The 18,015-nt window shown below is 44.5% G+C and overlaps 1 protein-coding gene across 1 annotated transcript in view; it reads right to left on the reverse strand.

The window, feature by feature from the left end:
• The window catches only part of ADCY9 (adenylate cyclase 9), a 72,905-nt gene extending 55,576 nt beyond the window's left edge, over window positions 1–17,329 (reverse strand). Inside the window, exon 1 of the mRNA XM_071761182.1 lies at window positions 15,631–17,329. Coding sequence (XP_071617283.1) covers window positions 15,631–17,329 — 1,699 coding nt within the window. The remainder of the gene's footprint in view (window positions 1–15,630) is intronic.
• Window positions 17,330–18,015: the final 686 nt, after the last annotated feature.

Raw genomic sequence — 18,015 nt, forward strand, 5'->3', positions numbered from 1 at the left:
TGTTTACAGAAAGCTGAAGAGGAAACAGATCTTTTACTATTCCAGGCTCAGGCTTTCCCCCAGATCACCTGGGTTTTCATGCTCATCTTACTGTTTGCAACATAAATTTGGAAAATATACAGAAAGAACAGCTCACACAACAACCCTTCCAAATAGTTATGTCTGGTTTGTTTTTGCAAGTTCAGACAGCATGAGTGAAGTTTCCAGTTAAACAGACCTGGAAATGTTATGGCAAGGCTTGCAGACCAGAGCAGAACAAATTCCAGTAACAAATACAGCTGTAATCACAAAAAATTATCACACAAGTGTAGCCACAACAAAACCACCTCCAGCCCAGGCATCACTGCTACTGCAAACCAGGGCCTGGCTAACCCAGGTAGAACTGGATTTGGCTGGTGAAGAAGAGAGTTTAGCTGAGGAAGAGGAGCCACAGGAGGCAGATTGACCCAGGCACAGGCAGGCTGGACCTGGCCCATCACACATCCACCTGCCAGGGACAGGCACCACTTCCCTGACATCAGGATGCATCCACCTTCTGTCTTGGCATTTTATATGCCTGCAACATTTAAAGGCTTTCCCATTAAAAGCAAAACAAAGTCCCAAAACATAAGTTTGCTGTAATTATTTCTTTTCCGACCCAACAGCAGCAATGCTTTTATTTATGTACATAAAAATCAACAGCTCTGTGTGTTGAATTTTGACCTACAGGAAAAAACTCTGGTAATGAGAAGCAGAGATTGATTAAGTGTTAGGAAAAAAGAAAGAAGAAAAACCAAAGTAGCACCAAGCCTCTGAGGAACCTTGCTCTGTTCAGGTGATCTGCTCTACACCACACCTTCACTCCAGAAATGGGTGCCAGGATACCCAGATCTGGGTCTCCATCCTGCAAACCTGCACCCATGGACTCCCCTGGGGACACCCTGTTGGGCTTATAGCTACTAAACTTCAGGAGAAAGGAAAGGCAGAGGTCTAGCATTTCATTGTTACACCAGGCAGCTTCTGATGACTGCAGAGATCATCTCTATCCACCTTAAGCAGAACAAGTCTCTGCTTACACTGTGTCCTGGACAAGTCTGACAGTTCATGAGACAAAAAAAGCCCAAAGCAACAATCTCAGTAAATCAACAATTGTTCTTTGCCAAATTATTCAAAAAGAGGATTAAAATTCTTTTAATGCCATCTTGCTGAAATGCTGCCTCTTCATTGAGAGCAATCCATCACTGGTCTGAACTTTCTGGTCCTTTCCAGAAGCTGGGAAGTTCTCTTCTCAGGAGCAGCAGACAAGGCAGCCCCAGCCCCAGGCCCCCACACCACAGCCCCTATGGATGGGTCCCTCACTTCTCCTTAAGCTCCTGGTGTTCCCCCAACACACCCATTGCTTTGGTAGCAATTTGAGGGCTTCTTGCTCCCTCTCCTCCCCATGCAAGTCTCTCCCTTCAGCTTTTGACTCCAGACTAAAACAAATCCAATCCTTTTGTTCTCTATTTCAGTTGCTCTCTTACAGACCCTCTCAGCACACATCTTTTTCGTTTTTGTTCTTCTGTTACTCGTACAACACTGAAGAGATTTAAGGACTAAGCCAGAGAGACATCCAAAAAAAAGCAATCCAGGTGAGTTTCCTGCAGATTGCAACTTTTTATTTTCTCTTCCCTTGCACTACCACCCAACACATCCCTTCGACCTTCCACTTCCCTACTGCCTCCCAGCTTTCAGAATGCTATGACAAAGTTCCTCTCTAATTTACTTCACAGAAGATACAATCTAAGGGGTAATTAAAAATACAAAAAATTTAGGAATAACAATTTTCCCTTAAAATTTTCCACCCTATTAAAATATTTTGTTTCCATAATGCCTACAGGGCTTATATTCAGCTGCAAGAGAACAAAGAAAATAAACACTGGAAACTTATCTAAATAAGCCACAATATTTTGACAAAAGCTACCATGGTGCTATGGGACCTTGGAAACTTGCAGCAAAATATGTGAGCTTTTGCTCAGAACTAAGTTTCACTCTTCAGCTCTGTGGCTAGAAACCATAATACCAGTATCAGCAAATCTGACCTTTCCTGTTTAACAACACATTTCACATCAGCAAATTGCACTGGAAGCACTATTACAACTCCCACCAAAGCCCACCACTACCTCCAGTCCTTTGTGCTTTTGAATTATTAGCAAACAACTATTAAAGAAGACTAAAGTAAACGCAAAGAGGAAAATAAACTACAGCATTAACATATGATCAACTAAATTATTTTAAGAACAGAGTAATTTTAAAGGGGGGGGAGAGGGGGGGGGCTGTAACTGCTAAGTTTGTGTATAAAAGAGTCTGGTTCTCTTCCAAGTTTCACGTTCCAGCCTGCAAATAACTTCTTAAAACAGCTGACAGGTTTTTTGGAGGGGAGGGAGAATGATCTACCAGAAAAGATGATCTTTCTTTAGAAGTGCATGGTTGTCATGAGCAGTAGCTTGTGCTTCCCCAAGAAAATTCAAAGAATTCAACTCCTTTGTGGCTCCTCAAACCTGTAGTCAAGAATGTAAAGGTGCAACCAAAAAGAAAAACTAAAACTGCCTCCCATGGAGAGACCCCAGCACCTGAGCTCACAAAACAGGGAAGCACCATCATCTCTGTGCTCAAAAAACCATGGGAAGCAATCATCTCCCACTGGATGCACCATGAGAACTTAGGCAATGCAGTGGAAGTTCCTCCTTCCAAACACCCCACCTACCCATGCCTGGTATGGCCACATCTCCTGATCTCTTCTGCTGTCCAGACACAGATTTACCTTTTTAAGACCTCAAATTCTTTTACAAATTACTTACACTGCCACACTAAAAAGGGAAAGTACAATTCACCCCTATACTCCCTCTTCCATCATTATGGAAGGACAAATGCTTTAAGAAGAAAATATGGGACCATGATGGGACACAGAAAAGTATTCGCATCTTGGCAGAAAAAAGGTATTTGCAGACAGTATCCAAAACAGAATTATCAAGCAGCACACCCTGTGTTCCACAGAACAGTAATATTAACTACTCACTATCTAGTCTATTTAACTCTGCTAAAGCAGCAAGCACCTGGATTTCTGGACAGGGCTCAATAAGGCATTTTGGGAATCCCTGTCAACAAAGCACTAGCACAGCTTCTTATCAGTAAATGAGCTCCTTACCTGACCTCAGTACATACCAGCACTTCACATTGCTCATTCCCCCACAAACACACTCTAGAAGTGAGCACATGTATGACTGATAGGGATTTAAACCTGGGTCTAATAGTAGAACATACAACAGAAATCTCATGTACAGCAAGCCAACACTTCCACGCCACATTTTCAGGACATGCCTGGTAAGCATCACATAAAAAAAACCCCAAAACTCTTATATTAGCAACAGTTAAACCTCACAGAGCAGGAAACTGAAGTAAGCTATTCCAGAAGCTTTATTAGAGCACACAGGAACACCATGAAACACAACACGAAGATACCTGACAACAGCTGTAACTGGAGCTGGAGCAGGGATGATTTACCTCCTCTGACAGATTATTGAATGGCCATGTCAGAAAAATAATACATTCAGACAGTCAAATGTCTAGACAATGGTTTTTCAGGAATGGGCTCCACAGATACAGATGAATTTATTCATTAGGAAACTAAAGTTAGAGCCCAAGGCAGAGTTTTCAAACCAAGCACTTGGCTCACTCTTAACCACAGTGTCTATGTACAAGTAACACACATTTAATCCACATCAGTTATTCAAATATATGATGATCTTTCCAGTTTGTGTACTGTGCCTATGTGGTAGATTTTTATCCCCTGACAAGGGAATGGAAAGAGAAATACTAGAGAGTAAAATTTCACCCTCCATTTGTTATGGCTCAACTATTTATTAGCTTAGAAATACCCAAACAAATATAAATCAAGCCATTTATTTTAAACTTCCTTGGAAGAAAAAAAAAAAAAAAAAGGCATTTGGAAAGGAGCTTTCTTCATTTTACGAGACATGGCAAAGTGAGATAATGAAGACCAGCTAACTGTGCTCAACAAATAAAGCTTATTTCTTTATCCTACAAGGCTCTAACAGAGCCATTACCAGCCCCAGCGTAGGGATGGGATCCTTGTTGGATTTGCTAGATTACAGCCCAACACTGAACTCAAGCTGGCATCCCTTCCTCTCCTTGTTTCCACAACACCCCCCCCTCTGCTGTGTGGAAGGGGCAGCACATCTGGAATAAATCATGGGAATTCCAGCTCCCAGCTTTCTGCCTTCACTGTGCAAGTGTGCACATGGCTGGGGCTCAGCCCCAGCAGGGGAGAAGCCCAGGGAGCAGCACGGCCTCCCAAATCTTCTCTGAGAAGTGCCACAGGATGAACCCCTTCAATGAACAGCTCATACCAGCTACACTTCACTGGATGATTCTCTAGATTGTTTTCTAATAGACATTGCAAAAGTTGTGATTTTACATAGGCACTGAAAAGACAATAAACACTGATACAGATACTCCCAGCCATACTCCTCCTGGTCCCTGAGTCTGTGTATATTGCTTTAAGTCCTGTACTTTTTATTCATTTTATACTGAATCACCCCAGTAGAGCCCCAACGATTTCCAGAACACACTTTTGCTTTAGGTATGTTGGTGAAAGTCATTTGGTACATTTAAAGTTGGATTTAAATAAACTGTAGACATATTCCATGTGTATTAACTGGAGTTCCTACACTGAGCATTATGCATCCCCCCTCCACCCAGGACTGCTGCGTTACCATCATGTCCCAAAGATCCCATTTAACACACACACACAATTACATTATTTCCACAAATCAATAAATCTACTCTTAAAAACAACTGTCTCTTCTTTCCACAAGAAACAATTACAACTGTAAACTTTAACAAAGAGCACACTTTGCATGAGAAGATTTAGTGTTTAAAAAGCTGCACCAAAAGCATTGGTGGGGCATGGTCCAACTCCTGAGCTTACTAAGCAGCCCAAGAATTAACAAATCCTTTCCTCACAAACGGGCTGGACAAATAATTCACTGTCAGCACAATCTAACACTGTGAAGCCTGCTCCATGGCAGAAGCAGAAGCACAAAAAACTGTCACAAATTTATAACCAAACTGCCTTCAGGCTTCTCTACAGCTGACACTCCTCATACAAGGCAAATCATAACCCAAGCCCCAAAATACATGGGTAATGCAGTTTAAGTATCTACCAAATACACTGTCTCAAAGAAAAAACAGGAAGTGCAGAAGCAGAGCAGGCAAATATCCTAACTTGGAAAAAATTATCTTAATCTAAATTTTAAGACCATTTCCAATTTTGTCACCTCCTGAAATCTTGGAAAGAATTAAACACTTAACATATGTACTACATGTCAAATATAGCCACATCACGCACACATTTTTTTATAGCACTTAGAAAACACTGTGCCTGACCAAAAATGTCTCCCATGTGGTCTGATTCACTTTCAGTACCTGATTATGGGCAGAAAATCATTGCCAACTCCTGAAGAGCAAAGGGCCATCACCAAACCATCCCTGACTCTGGGCAGGAGGCACCAACAAAGCCCAACAGCTGATCCAGTGCTCAAGGCAGGGCTCAGAACCCAGCACCTTCCTCTCATCAGCCTTCACCTGCACATTTTAAAAACCAGATAGCATCCTTTTCCTCCTCCTTTTCCATCGCCTACATCAGACAAAGCAAGAGGTCCCAGGCTCAGCTACAGGAGCGCAGAGGTTGTACCCAAACTCTCACTGCAAACATCTTCCTCTGCCAGAGCAGGTCCCACGCTAGACAAGGGCACTCTGAAAACCTCTTAGCTGCAGTTGCCACCTGCAATTATCAGCAGGTAGGGTTTTAGGATGCTCCCTATTAAAGACAGATAGCTAAGCAGCACTTTTATTACAAAATGCCACCCACTTGATGAACACCCAGTCATTCGTGCTGCAAGAATTAAGCACTTCCCAAGTTAAACAATAAACATGATTCAAGCACCTGATTTTTCAGAAGTAACAGACTGCAAGGACAACTCAGTATTTTCACCTAGATACTTATGAAATGTTATATATACACGTACAGAAACAAGCAAATAACAGCTCTATATAATTAAGATTTTCGGACTTAGTTATGGAAAACTATTGTCAAATACCAAATTAAAGTATCTGACAGAGGTAAGGAAACCTGACTTCAGTGAACTAGCAGACCTTTTGTTTCCCTCTGTATCCACAGCAAGTTCCAGCAGCAGCAATGTTTCATGGCAGATGTTATTTTAACACCCTCAGCAGAAAAATCCAGTTACTGATCACTAGGGATGCCAGAACCTGGGGTGAGGTGTGGGGTGTGTGTATTTCTCTTAAATGGCTTATTAGGATTATGAAACGACTTATAATACATTTTCTCATCCCCATGTGGTATTTTTAAGAATACTTTCTGCTTCCAGTTGATGCCACATTGCCAAGCAGCAAGTACAATGTTAATATTATTGTCTCATAACTTGTATGTGCCTACAAGACAGAATCTCTTTCATAACCAGACTCTTGGCAGCAAGGTCAGTCCCAAACTGGGAGTCAGGCAGAGCAGAACCAGTACAATGCTTTTGCTTTCCCACTAAATGTTATCAAATCCGAATCAAGATCCTTTTGAAACTGGAAATAAATGGGAAAGGTTACAGAAGGCTTGGATCAAAGTCTGATTATCTGCTGGGGTGTTTTCACTGTGGAACACAGCCAAGTCTTCACCCTTCAGCAGCCTGTGCCCATTTCTTCTCTTGGTGCCACCCAAACGCAGAGCTCCAGGAAGCACCCACAGCTCTTACAAAGCATCACGCTGTCTAAACAAAGGAAATTTGGAGCTCGTGTTGTACCTGCTCTCCTCTCAAATAATGCCCTTGCAGGAACATTTCCTCATGACATCCTGTCTTTAATACCAGTCCTATCAAGCCCTGAGCACTTCCAAAAGATTTATCTGTTGTACTTTTGTCCAAGTTGGTCAGAGGTTAAAGACGCTCAGTCTCTTACAGGAGGGACTTTCAACGGCCATTAAAAAAAAAAAAAAAAAAGTCAAAGAATGCAAGAATTTGATTCCAAGAACTCCTGGGAACAGCTATGCAAAAGCTTACCAGGGAAGTCTTTTGAGAATTGCATACCTAATGTAATACCCTGTAAAGAAAAGAATAATTAACTTCTGTTCCATATACTGGGCATATGCATCCAAGTCAAACATCAAAGCTGCACACTTAAAAAATAGATTCCATTTCTGACTCCACTACCCTTGTTTATCAGCTAGCAAATTTAAAGAATCCAGTATCAGGAGAAGTTTTCTTATGTTTCCTATAGGCTGAATCTATATTTAATAGCACATTATAGACTTGTTTCTTATTGTGCACTTAAGCACAGTCAACCAACCCACCACTATTTTGGCTCTTAAAAACACACAGCTAGTGTCATTGTTATTGATTATTGATAAGCTTTGCTTTCCCCTTTCACCACCCTCTCTTTTCAGGATGAAAAAAAGGAATTCTTCTATTAACCCCTCTAAGCTAACAAGACTGGGAGGAAACTAAGTCTTTAAAGACTGAGAGACAGATGGATTTGGAAGCTTTTCAGCTTTCTCTCCACAGTCCCTCTCCTCCCCTTGCCATGGGAGGATCTCTGGTTCCAGCAGGAACCTTCCACCCCACCATGACATCTACACCAGTGAATTTGAGTTAACTCCAGTTGACAGTGGAATGAGAAAAAAAGGCAAAAGGAAAGCAAATTGATCTTTAACCAGTAGATATTTAACATGTTACATGTGCAGCAAAAGGCATTTTCTTTTGTTTGCATATTTCTGCACAGGTTAAGCAGCAGACAGAAGGCTCAGTTCATTAGCAAGCTTGAGAACTTCTTCCTACTGTTTCTTCTGCACTGTTCCAATTTTTGAGATTTTATAACTGATGTTACTTTATGACAACAGAAGGAATTTCTGCACTTACCAAGTCAAGTTGAAGACAACAGCTTTAGAAGTGCAACAAGAGGAACAGTAAGTGCCATCAGTGAGATAAAGACTTGCAATACAATCGTTATTTATATGGATTGCTAAGAATTCCCACATTAAGTTACTGTAGCAAACACAAAAAGCTTTCAGACAAGGGGCATTTTGACTCCAAGGAATGCCAGCTGAAGAAACAGATCTTGAACGGTTTGTTCCTTCACCAAGTAATTTAAGAATCATGAAAAATATCTATGCAATATATCTGGGTAGGCCTGCTGCTCTAGGTTGAAACATTTGAAGGGGGGGAAAAAAATATGAAAGAAAAGATTCTTTTGATGGTACCAATTTGTCTTGGGAGTGCAGTACAGACTTCTGTACAGTCCAGTTTTGACACGTGCCTGGCAGGATGAGCCCAGCCAGATCTGCCCTCCTGCCCGAGGCAGCACCAGTGCCCTGACACAGCATCTGGGTGAAGGAAAAGCTGTGACAGCCCAAGCTCCAGCCTGCCACTTGGTCTTTTCACAAATTATTCCTTGGGAGCAAGCAGCTATGCTTGCAAACCCTGCATGGCTTTGGTTTAAATCAAGGTCCAATCATTCCATACAAACCTACCAAACAACCATCACCATAACCCAAACTTCTATAGAACAGAACCTGTGAAATGTCTCAGTGAGGCACTACAGACAAGCTGCATTCTTTGCAACAGCAACTCCCACTGGAGTTAAAAACTTAAAGGCTAGGAATTTATTTTTTTCTTTCTTTTCAAAGGACAGAAATACGACTGAAAATCATCTAAAAATAGAAGAGAATTTTCAAGGGTCAGCTGTGATGGCAAGAGGAATGGCTGTCTCTCCTTACAGAGCCAGGATGGAGCCTGGGATTCAAGATCAAGAGAGAGACACAGCTCACACACAAACTGCACTTGGTAGAAAATAATTTTAATTTACCAATTTTAGTAACATTCCAGGACAATCTATCGCAATTTAAAATCCACTGAAACTATACTTTGTTTTAAAGTGCTTAATATATATTATCATAGAACTCGCCTGCCAAAAGGAACAGTGAAGTACATATTGTGAAATAACTGAAAAAAAAAAAATTAAACAACCCATTCAAATCATGTATCCTCCTCACGATAGAAGATGGATATAAATTATGTGTCTTTGACTTTGTATTGTCTTTTCCATCAATCTTTTCCCCTAAAAGCCAGTGTCAAGGCTTTTCTTTAAAGAAGTTTTCTTGCATTTAATTAGTCCCTTGCCTATCTCTTAAGAGTAAATGGGAAGGAAGGGAGAAGAAAGCTCAGGTTTGTTGTTCATGGGGTACCTGTTTACATTGCAACACTCTGTGTATCCAAAGCAAGAAACATAAATAAAAAATGCAGATGATGACCTCCAAATGCATCAGAAGCCACGGTGTCCCTCCAGTCCTACAGGACCATGGATTTCAGTGTTCCTCCTTCCCACCTGCTGGAATAAAGCTCTGCTCTGGCCACGCTCACTTCAACTCTTGCAGGATGTAAATGTCTTGAGGCCTGTTTAAACTAACTTCACTTTACAGTTCTTTTATAGAGCTGAAACACTTCCCAGAGAGCTGCAACACTTTACACCCAGACTGCCAGTACTGCCTTATTTAAGGTCAGGACACCCATGTGCTGAAACTGGAGCCCATGCTGCTGAAGGACACGGGTAGAACCAGTCTCCATCCTCTACAAAGTGGTGAATCTTGCCTAGCTACTAACTATGCTTAGAAATTATTTTGTAACTGTGTGTGTCAAATTAGCCCTTGAAGTAAGTTATCAAAACTGGAAGTCTCAAAATCCAACATCCAAGCTGCCCTTCACCAATACAACCAGCTCAAGCACGGAATATTTTTTAATTGAGACCTTTTTCTACTTGCACAAATAAAACCAAGAAGCAACTCAAATCTTCTTCAAAATTTAGAGAAATAGTGACCTTCTTGCAGAGGTCACAACACCTACCTGGCAGGGAGGCTGATAACTACTAATGCACAGATACATAGTTCAACTTTCAGAAAATTCTGCACCATTGCATCATGCAAAATATTTGGAAAGCTCAATAATTGTTGGACTTTCCTACAAATGTCTTTCTCTTGTTTATAGCTATGAAACACATCTCCACTGTGTGAAGCCTTGCCAAGAACCAGGTTGAGCAACTCCATTCACTATTTACATCCTCCTCTTTTTGCTATTACATGGTAAAATTACAGATCATGTCAAAATGTGAAATCAAAGTAGAATTTATTTCTTCCTGGCAATATGCCTTCATGCAAATTACCTATAATTATAATTCTTTATCTGTCACTGAATACTTTTCATTATTTAAATGCAGCAGGGAAGTCAACCTGTATATGATTTTTTTTAATTTTTTTTTTAACTTTTTTTTTTTTGGGTGTCACACTTAAAAATAAAATTTTGAACCACTCCTTCAGTAGCAGCAGTTGTGAGGTCAGATTATGTAAAAGCAATAAGATGGCCAGACACTCCCATTTTCTCTCAGTAAGCACCCAGTGGAAGTGGAAATACAGACAGGAGCTTACTGGATCACCACTTGACAACTGAAATTTGTTCTACCTATCTGTTGTTGCCCGACTGTCAAATGAGTATTTTAACCAGAATTTAATCCAGAATTACAATGTCTGACATGAACAAGATGAAGAAATCTAGAAGGAAAGATTTATATTTATTAAACATGATGAAACCAGGGTTGAACACAGCACAGCAGCTGGCAAGACACAGGACAAGCACCCCAGCTCCCTGCACTCACCCCAAACCCACTCAGGAGCAAGGAACTAGAGCTGTTCTGAGCCAAACCCTGGCTTTGTGCAGAGCCCTCTGCAGAGCTCTGCTGCTGGCACAGCACAAGCCTCCCAGACTGACACTGCACCAGAGTCAGCTCCAAAAGCTGAGGAAAACTTTACCTGTGAACTTCCAGAGGCACAGGGCAGCTCTGGGTCCTCTGTGCACAGGTCTGGGCAGGCACAGAAAACGGGGCGGGCAGGGTCCCCCCTTCCCCATCAGCCACAGAGGGGAGGAAGGCAAGGAAAATTTAATGAATTCTCTTCACACCCTTAGCAGAGACTTCCATCTCTCAGGAACACCTTCACCATGTTCCCAGAACCCAAAGCTGAAGCAGCAGCAGAGTATCAAGGCACCAGGCAGAGCTTGGGGGGATCTGCCAAGGGAAAAGCATCCCATGGATCACAAGCTGCCACCCTGTAAAGAGCTTGGCTATTCAGAGAGAAATAATAGCCTGGATTACATTAAAATGTTCCAATACCAAGCCAAACAGTGACTTTCATAACTAACTTATTACAAAAATTATTTAAAAGTAAAGCAGACATGAAAAGAAACACAGATAACAGTGAAAGACCCTGCAGTAAGCTCCAGATCTTCAAAATCTGCTTTATCAGGAATGGCCACCAATTGCCACAGGTGAGCTGGTGGCTGTCCAGGCAGCAAGCACTGTGGAAGTGACCTCTCCTCTGAAGCCACCTCAGGGTGGTGAGGCAGGAGACAGAGGGCATCAGGTCCACTCCTGTGTTTTCTGTGATGAAGAAAAGAGCAGTGACAGAGAAAAGCATTGCTGTACCTCCAAGGGCTTCTAACAGAAATTCAGTGACAAAGCTGCTCCTTGAGGCAACCTGAACAAGGGGGTGTCCTGCTGCAGAAAGTTGGGGAATTATTTTTTTAATGGGAACTTCAATAACTATGACTCAGTGCACACACAAATGCCCCAAATGAAATCACAGTTCTGCTGTGCTATGCTTTATAAACACAGAGAAAGCATTCTTGCCCCAACATGCTTACGTATTTTGAGCACTCAGAAAAAAAAATGCCAGTGACCCTGGTATTTCTGGCTGGCTGGCAAATAGCAATAGTATGACCTCTTAAGTAACAAGAAAGAGAAATGCAAACAATCAAGAAGAACAGAACAAAACAAAAATATTTTCATAAGCAGAACTTGTTATATACAGAGAAGAGATCCCTGACTCCAGGGTCCAGAAGAGACACAATAAGGTCTAGTATGTGACTCAAAGTATCTCATAGTCTTCAGCACACTTATTTGCTAGAACACTCAGCAAGAAAACAGCAAAGGCTAGAAGTCACAAAATTCTATAGCAAAATTACTGTGACAGATAAAAGTAAACTGACATTTAGGGTTCACCTGTGGACCTCAAACAATCACTTCCAACATTTCTTGCCTATGCTCCCTTCACATCCAATGGAATGAGAGGCTGTGAAAACAGATGCCCTGAGCAGTGGTAAAACACAAAGCAAGCAGAAATAGGCAAAAACATTGGAAGTTCATCAATGGGTAACTCTGTTGGTCTGCTCTGAACACCATCTATTTAATTGAGAAGTCAGAAGCATAAGGGAACATAGCAGGGCCCCACTTCTTGCACTAAGGAGCTCAGGAAGCAAAGGAGAAAGAGAATATATTTCCATCCTATCAATTTCAGTGAACCATGAAACAGAACAGGCAAAGAAAAATTTAGTTTTGCCTTGTCTATTCCAAAAAGCATGGAGAGCAGCACCAGGACAACTGGAGGTACATGTACATTAGTAATTCACATGGAATGGGGAGCATGGCTTTGAAGCACTGCTTTGGCACACACTGTAGAGCTGCACCTGGATTCCTCCTGGGTAGAACCATGCCAAGAGACCTGCTCCAGGAGCACACCTGATGTGCTCCAACCACAGAGGTACTTCTGGTCAAAGACCCAGTCCAGAACAAGGCTTAGGTAAAAGGCCTTAACCATTCATGCCCTTAACATGGACACTGAGTCCTCAGCATCTCCCATTTTTGCTCTCTGAAGAGTTTATTTGGTCATGGCGACTTAGCCCCAGAAAGATAGCTACTACTACTGCAACAGCTCCATGAAGAGATAATACACCAGCCATACATGAACTTAAGATATTAAGATACCAAAGGTAGAAAGGAAGCTGAGAGGTGAAGTACTGGGAAGGGAAACACAGCTTATGTCTCTTATCTCCACATTGCTTTCCTACTTTAGTATGACATCTGACATAACTAAACAACAAACTTCCTCTTCTCTATCACTACCATCAATGACCTGTCAGGGAAAACACTGTACCGATGGATTCTCAGGGAAGGCAGTAAAGCAAAGCTTCCTAACAGCACCTCTGCTCACCAAACTGAGCAAGTGCTCTGCAGAGGACAATTAATTAAGAGGTGAAACCTCAGTTTACTCTCCTAGATCTCAGAGCTGCTCCTTAACAAAACCCTCCCCTGCAGCAGGCTCTAGATGCCAGCCTGTGGCTGTTAGATCGCTTTTATCAGAGCCTTTTTTTGTTTGTTTGTTTTCCTGATGCCATTTACCAATCAGCCAAGTAATCTGGCTTCAGAACAAAGCACTGAGGAAACAGGAAAAATCGGGCAGCTCTGCAGCACCCACCACCTGCCCCGAAGGTGTGGGCACAGGAGGGAAAGGGATTCCAGGTGGAGATGGCCATGGCAGAGGGCTGCTTGGTTTGGAAGCACACACAGACTCCAATTTCAGTAACTACATTCAGACACTGATAAGAAACAGAAGCTAATTACACCCCACAACAAAATACAGGAGGGAAAGGGGACAAAAAACAACCCAGCCCATACTCCTCATTCAAGTAATTCTTCACACATGTTCCAGCTGCTCTCCTAGCTAGGTTTTGGGGTAAGAAGATACCATTAAAATGTCAGACCACAAAGTATACTTCATCTTATCTAGACTGCATTTCAATTTGTTCATCTATAGTGCCCTGGGCCTGTGAAATAAAGCAGGACCTGTGAAAGGCATTCAAAGCAGCAAAACCCCAACTACTGTAGTGACAACAGCAGCCTGTGCCCTCTCACACAAAGTGTAACCAAGGTCAGGGCAGAACTCTGAGAAAGACCATGAAAAACACTCTCCTAGCATGGGGTATTATTGCTCTACACAGTGTTCCTGCGAGCTCCTAGAAAACAAACAAATAAATAAAAATATTTAAGACCAGTACCATCAGTGTCCACAAGTTCACCTCACTTTGTGATTAATGATCCAGTTACAAATTCAGCAAGAACACTTAACTTTGTTTGCTGTTACCACACACTGCACCTGGCTGTAGAGATGGATGGAAGAGGGCAGTATCGTAGGGTTGTTTCTCTACAGCATATTCAATTTATTTTCACCAGAACAGCAAGATTCAGCTTACAGTAAGAGAGAGATTACATCTGACACCCTTTTTTCTTGAAAGCATGCTTCCACTGAAACACATCCGTGCCAACCGTTCTCAAAGAGATTCATGGAATTTGTATTTTTAGAAGCCAAACAGAAAACCAAAGCCCAGGGACTCACATCTGCTTCAGTTCTATGGCTTCCAGCCACCAATGTCACTGTCGATATTTTTCCTCCCTTAAGCCTCTCATTTCAGCCCTGCTGCCATATGCATGCAGACAGCCAGCTCACCAAAAATAAGTATTTGTGTCACATCAAAATAAGCACCTGCCACAGGCGAGTGGCCTGCCCTTACCACTGCCACCACTGTTTTGCAACACTCCCCCCCTCCCTGTCCTTACTCACTGACCTTTCTGCAACCATCCTGGCCTCCTTTTGTATTTGTTGCAAAAACATCTCCTTCCTCCATCACAACGCTGTCCTGTGACTCCCTTGGTTTCTTCCACTCTGTTTTCCATGCTTAATTTATTAAAAAATCAGTACATTCTAAGCAGAGGGAATAAACTCACGTAGGATAAGAGGCTTGGGAACATATTCCACTCCCATTTTGATTTGTCTGCTCCCCACCCTGGGCTACAAGCACTGCAAAACCCACACTGCCTCCGGGAGACAAAGGCTGCGTCTCCAGCGCTGCGCTTTTACTACAGAGACCATTAAATCCTCAGCATGCACAATCCTCCTGCACCCACATCTGAGCACTGCTGGAAAGCAGTCCAGGTTTTCATTTCAGTATCAATAGAAAAAAGTAAAATTGGACCCTTAGGCCAAGCCATACAGGGAACTGAGGGATCCCTCATTTTCTTTTCCGAATGGCAAATTTGCAGTTTCATCCCCAAATCCTTTGAGCTGCAGAAGGGAAGCCTCTGCCAGCTCACTCAGCCACCTGAGTAACTTTTTCCAGCCTAACTTCGAACTGTAACAACTCACTGTATCAAACTGCCAAATCTACAGTGCTCATTTCTTTCTGTGAATCCAGCTGTCATTTTTCCCAAATGCCTTCGCAGTCCCAACTCTCCCAATGCCAGAAAAAACTTTTCACAGATACACATAATTTTGCAAAACACATATGCTCTATGTATGGCACATTAAGCCAATTAACAAGTTTACTGACTGAATTAAAGGATGACACACAGCAGTAAAACAAAAGCCTCTTGCAGACAGCACACACATTAACCTTCTCCTCCCTATGATGCTACACTCACAAGGAGTTTTGAAGTCTAAGAACATTTTGGGTTTCCCAGAAGATCTTTCACTCATCTCTGTGGCATCTCTTACTCCCTAATTCCCATGGTGTTTCTGATCATGAGCATGCAGAGTTAAACGTAAAACAAGTGCAATTGGCAAGTCAGAAAGCACAGAACACGCATGAGGGAAAACGCATTCCCTAATAAATAAAGACAAAAGAACAGGCACGAAATAAAAGACCATACCTCTTAGCTGGTCGGCAACACTCTGACCAACTCGCTCCATCACCTTTCCATCCTCCATTTCATAACGATCATCCAAATATTTCTCAGTAGCTTCCGAAATATGAACTTTCCCAGCCACCCCGAGCTGCTCCATCAGATTGGCCAAATTGACATCATTGGACCACACGTCGAACTTGAATCTCCTTATTCCCAAAATGCCACACAGGACCGTCCCGGTATGAACGCCGACCCTCATGTTCACCATTTCTTTTTTCTCTTGGCAAAACTGCTCAATGGCTTTGATCATACCTAAGCCCATCTCGATGCAGCAGTAAGCGTGATCTGCCCGGGGCTCTGGGCAGCCAGCTACGCAGTAGTAACAGTCTCCCAAAGTGCTGATCTTCTCACATTTAGTGTCCTCGCACAGACGGTCGAAACGCCCAAAGAGGTCGTTCAGCAGCCCCACCAGAGCATGGGCAGATTTATTGGCACTCATTTTCGTGAAGCCGACGATATCTGCAAACAAAATGCTGACTTGCTCTATCTGCCACATTTTAAAAGGACGGAATATTATGGGGTTTTTCTGTATGGAGGGCTTCTTCTTCCTGTTTTTGGGGCTTGAGGTGGAATGGCCTTTGATGGAGTTTTCACTTTCATCATCCCCCTGCTTCATTAAGTCATCGGCTATTATTCTTGGCATAACAGAATGAATCATCCTCTCTTTCAGGGCTTTTTCCACTTCCAAGTCTTTTCCATGCATGATGGACTGCCCCACTTTCAGGAATGTGCTTCTCGACCTGACTTCGGACATGATAAATAAATGAATGCCAATGGCATGGATGCAGATGTGCAGGAAGGCTTTACTCAGCAGCTCCCAGTACACCGCACCGGCTCCAAGGGGTGCAAAACAGTTCTCGTCACGGAAGTGATAACCGAAGGTCTCAAAGAGGACCGAGTAGGACAGTCCCAGGAACAAGCTCAAATACAAGGGTAAGTGCATCACTGTGTAAAGCAACAAGAGCACTTCAATACACATAGAAAAACTGCCCACTTGGGAAAGACAAGTGTCTGTGGGATCTGCCCGGGGAGTCTGATTGGACATGTCACCACTTCCTGAGATCGGCTTCAGAGCCTGGAACTGCGGAGCGAGAGTCAAAGCAAAAACCAGGAGGGTCAGGATCAGAGAAGTCCATACGTAATGGCGGGCGTAAGCCTTAGTGAAAGTGAACACAAAAAACGCTACACATACCAAAAGGAAGCACAGAGCCGGCACCATGAAAACCATCTGTTTCTCTCTCATGTTTATGCCGAAGTAGATGCCCCAGAGAATGCAGGCCACGCCGATGTAGAAGAGGGCATAGCGAAACCTGCGCTGGGTCTGCGGGAAGCATCTCTCCATGCAAGCCTCCTCCAGGTTGTTGGAGTCGAACTTGGGGTTCCACCACTTGGAAGAGGCTCTCTCGAAGAGCTGCGGCAGCTTCTTCTGCCGGCGGAGGCCAGAGCCGCCGCCGCTGCCACCTCCGCCGGCTCGGCGGGTGCCCCCCGACTCCCCCGAGCTGCAGCTGGAGGAGATGCTGTACTTGCAGTCCTTGGACGAGGAGCAGCCCTGGTGCTGCCGGGGGTTGATTTTCACGGTCACGCTGTTGCTGTCCCCGCTGGAGTCGCAGCTCACCTCGGTGCTGTGGTGATGCAGCAGCTGCTTGTGCGGTGGGGAAGCCATGTTGTCAATTCCTCCCGAAGTGCCCGCTCAGGAGTTGGGTCTCTCGGGCCGGGAAGGCCACCGGGCTCCTGGCAGAGGAGTCGCCTTTAGGCTCCTTCCGCCGCCACCACCGCCGAGGGGCGGCCGGGCAGCGCCGCGGCTCTCGGCCGCTGGCCGGGCTGGGCACACCGGGCGCTGGGACGCGGGCAGCCCCGCATATTCCCCTCGCCTCGCACGCCGGGCAGGGCCGGGGTTGCCGCCGGCCCCGCTCCCGCAGCCCCGCCGAGGCCACCGGCGGCTCAGTCCCGAGGGGGGGACGCCGGCCCCCCGGGAGGGGACCGCTCCTCCATGTCGGCAGCAGCTGACCGCGGCTTCCTCCCCGCGCCCGCCGGGCAGCGCTCCCCTAACGGCCGCCGCCAAGGGGCCAGCGCCCGCCGCACCGCCTCCCTCTCCCGTCCGCCCAGCCGGGACGGCACCGGCGGCCGCCCCCCCGCCGGCCTGCGCTGCCCTTCCCGCCGCCAACGGGGCCTCGCGTCCTCCGCCGCGCTCAGCTCCCGGGTGGGGGACCGAGTGCCCACGCGACGCCCCTCAGCCCCGGGGTGCGGGCTCGGCCGCCGCCACCGCCTCCTCCTCCTGCTCCTCCTCGCCTGCCACGGGGACCGGCGGGGCTGGTGCCGCGGGGAGCTCCGTGCCCTGGCGGGGGCCGG

The sequence above is a fragment of the Heliangelus exortis genome, chromosome 17 (assembly GCF_036169615.1).
Source record: "Heliangelus exortis chromosome 17, bHelExo1.hap1, whole genome shotgun sequence".
Classification (NCBI taxonomy): domain Eukaryota; kingdom Metazoa; phylum Chordata; class Aves; order Apodiformes; family Trochilidae; genus Heliangelus; species Heliangelus exortis.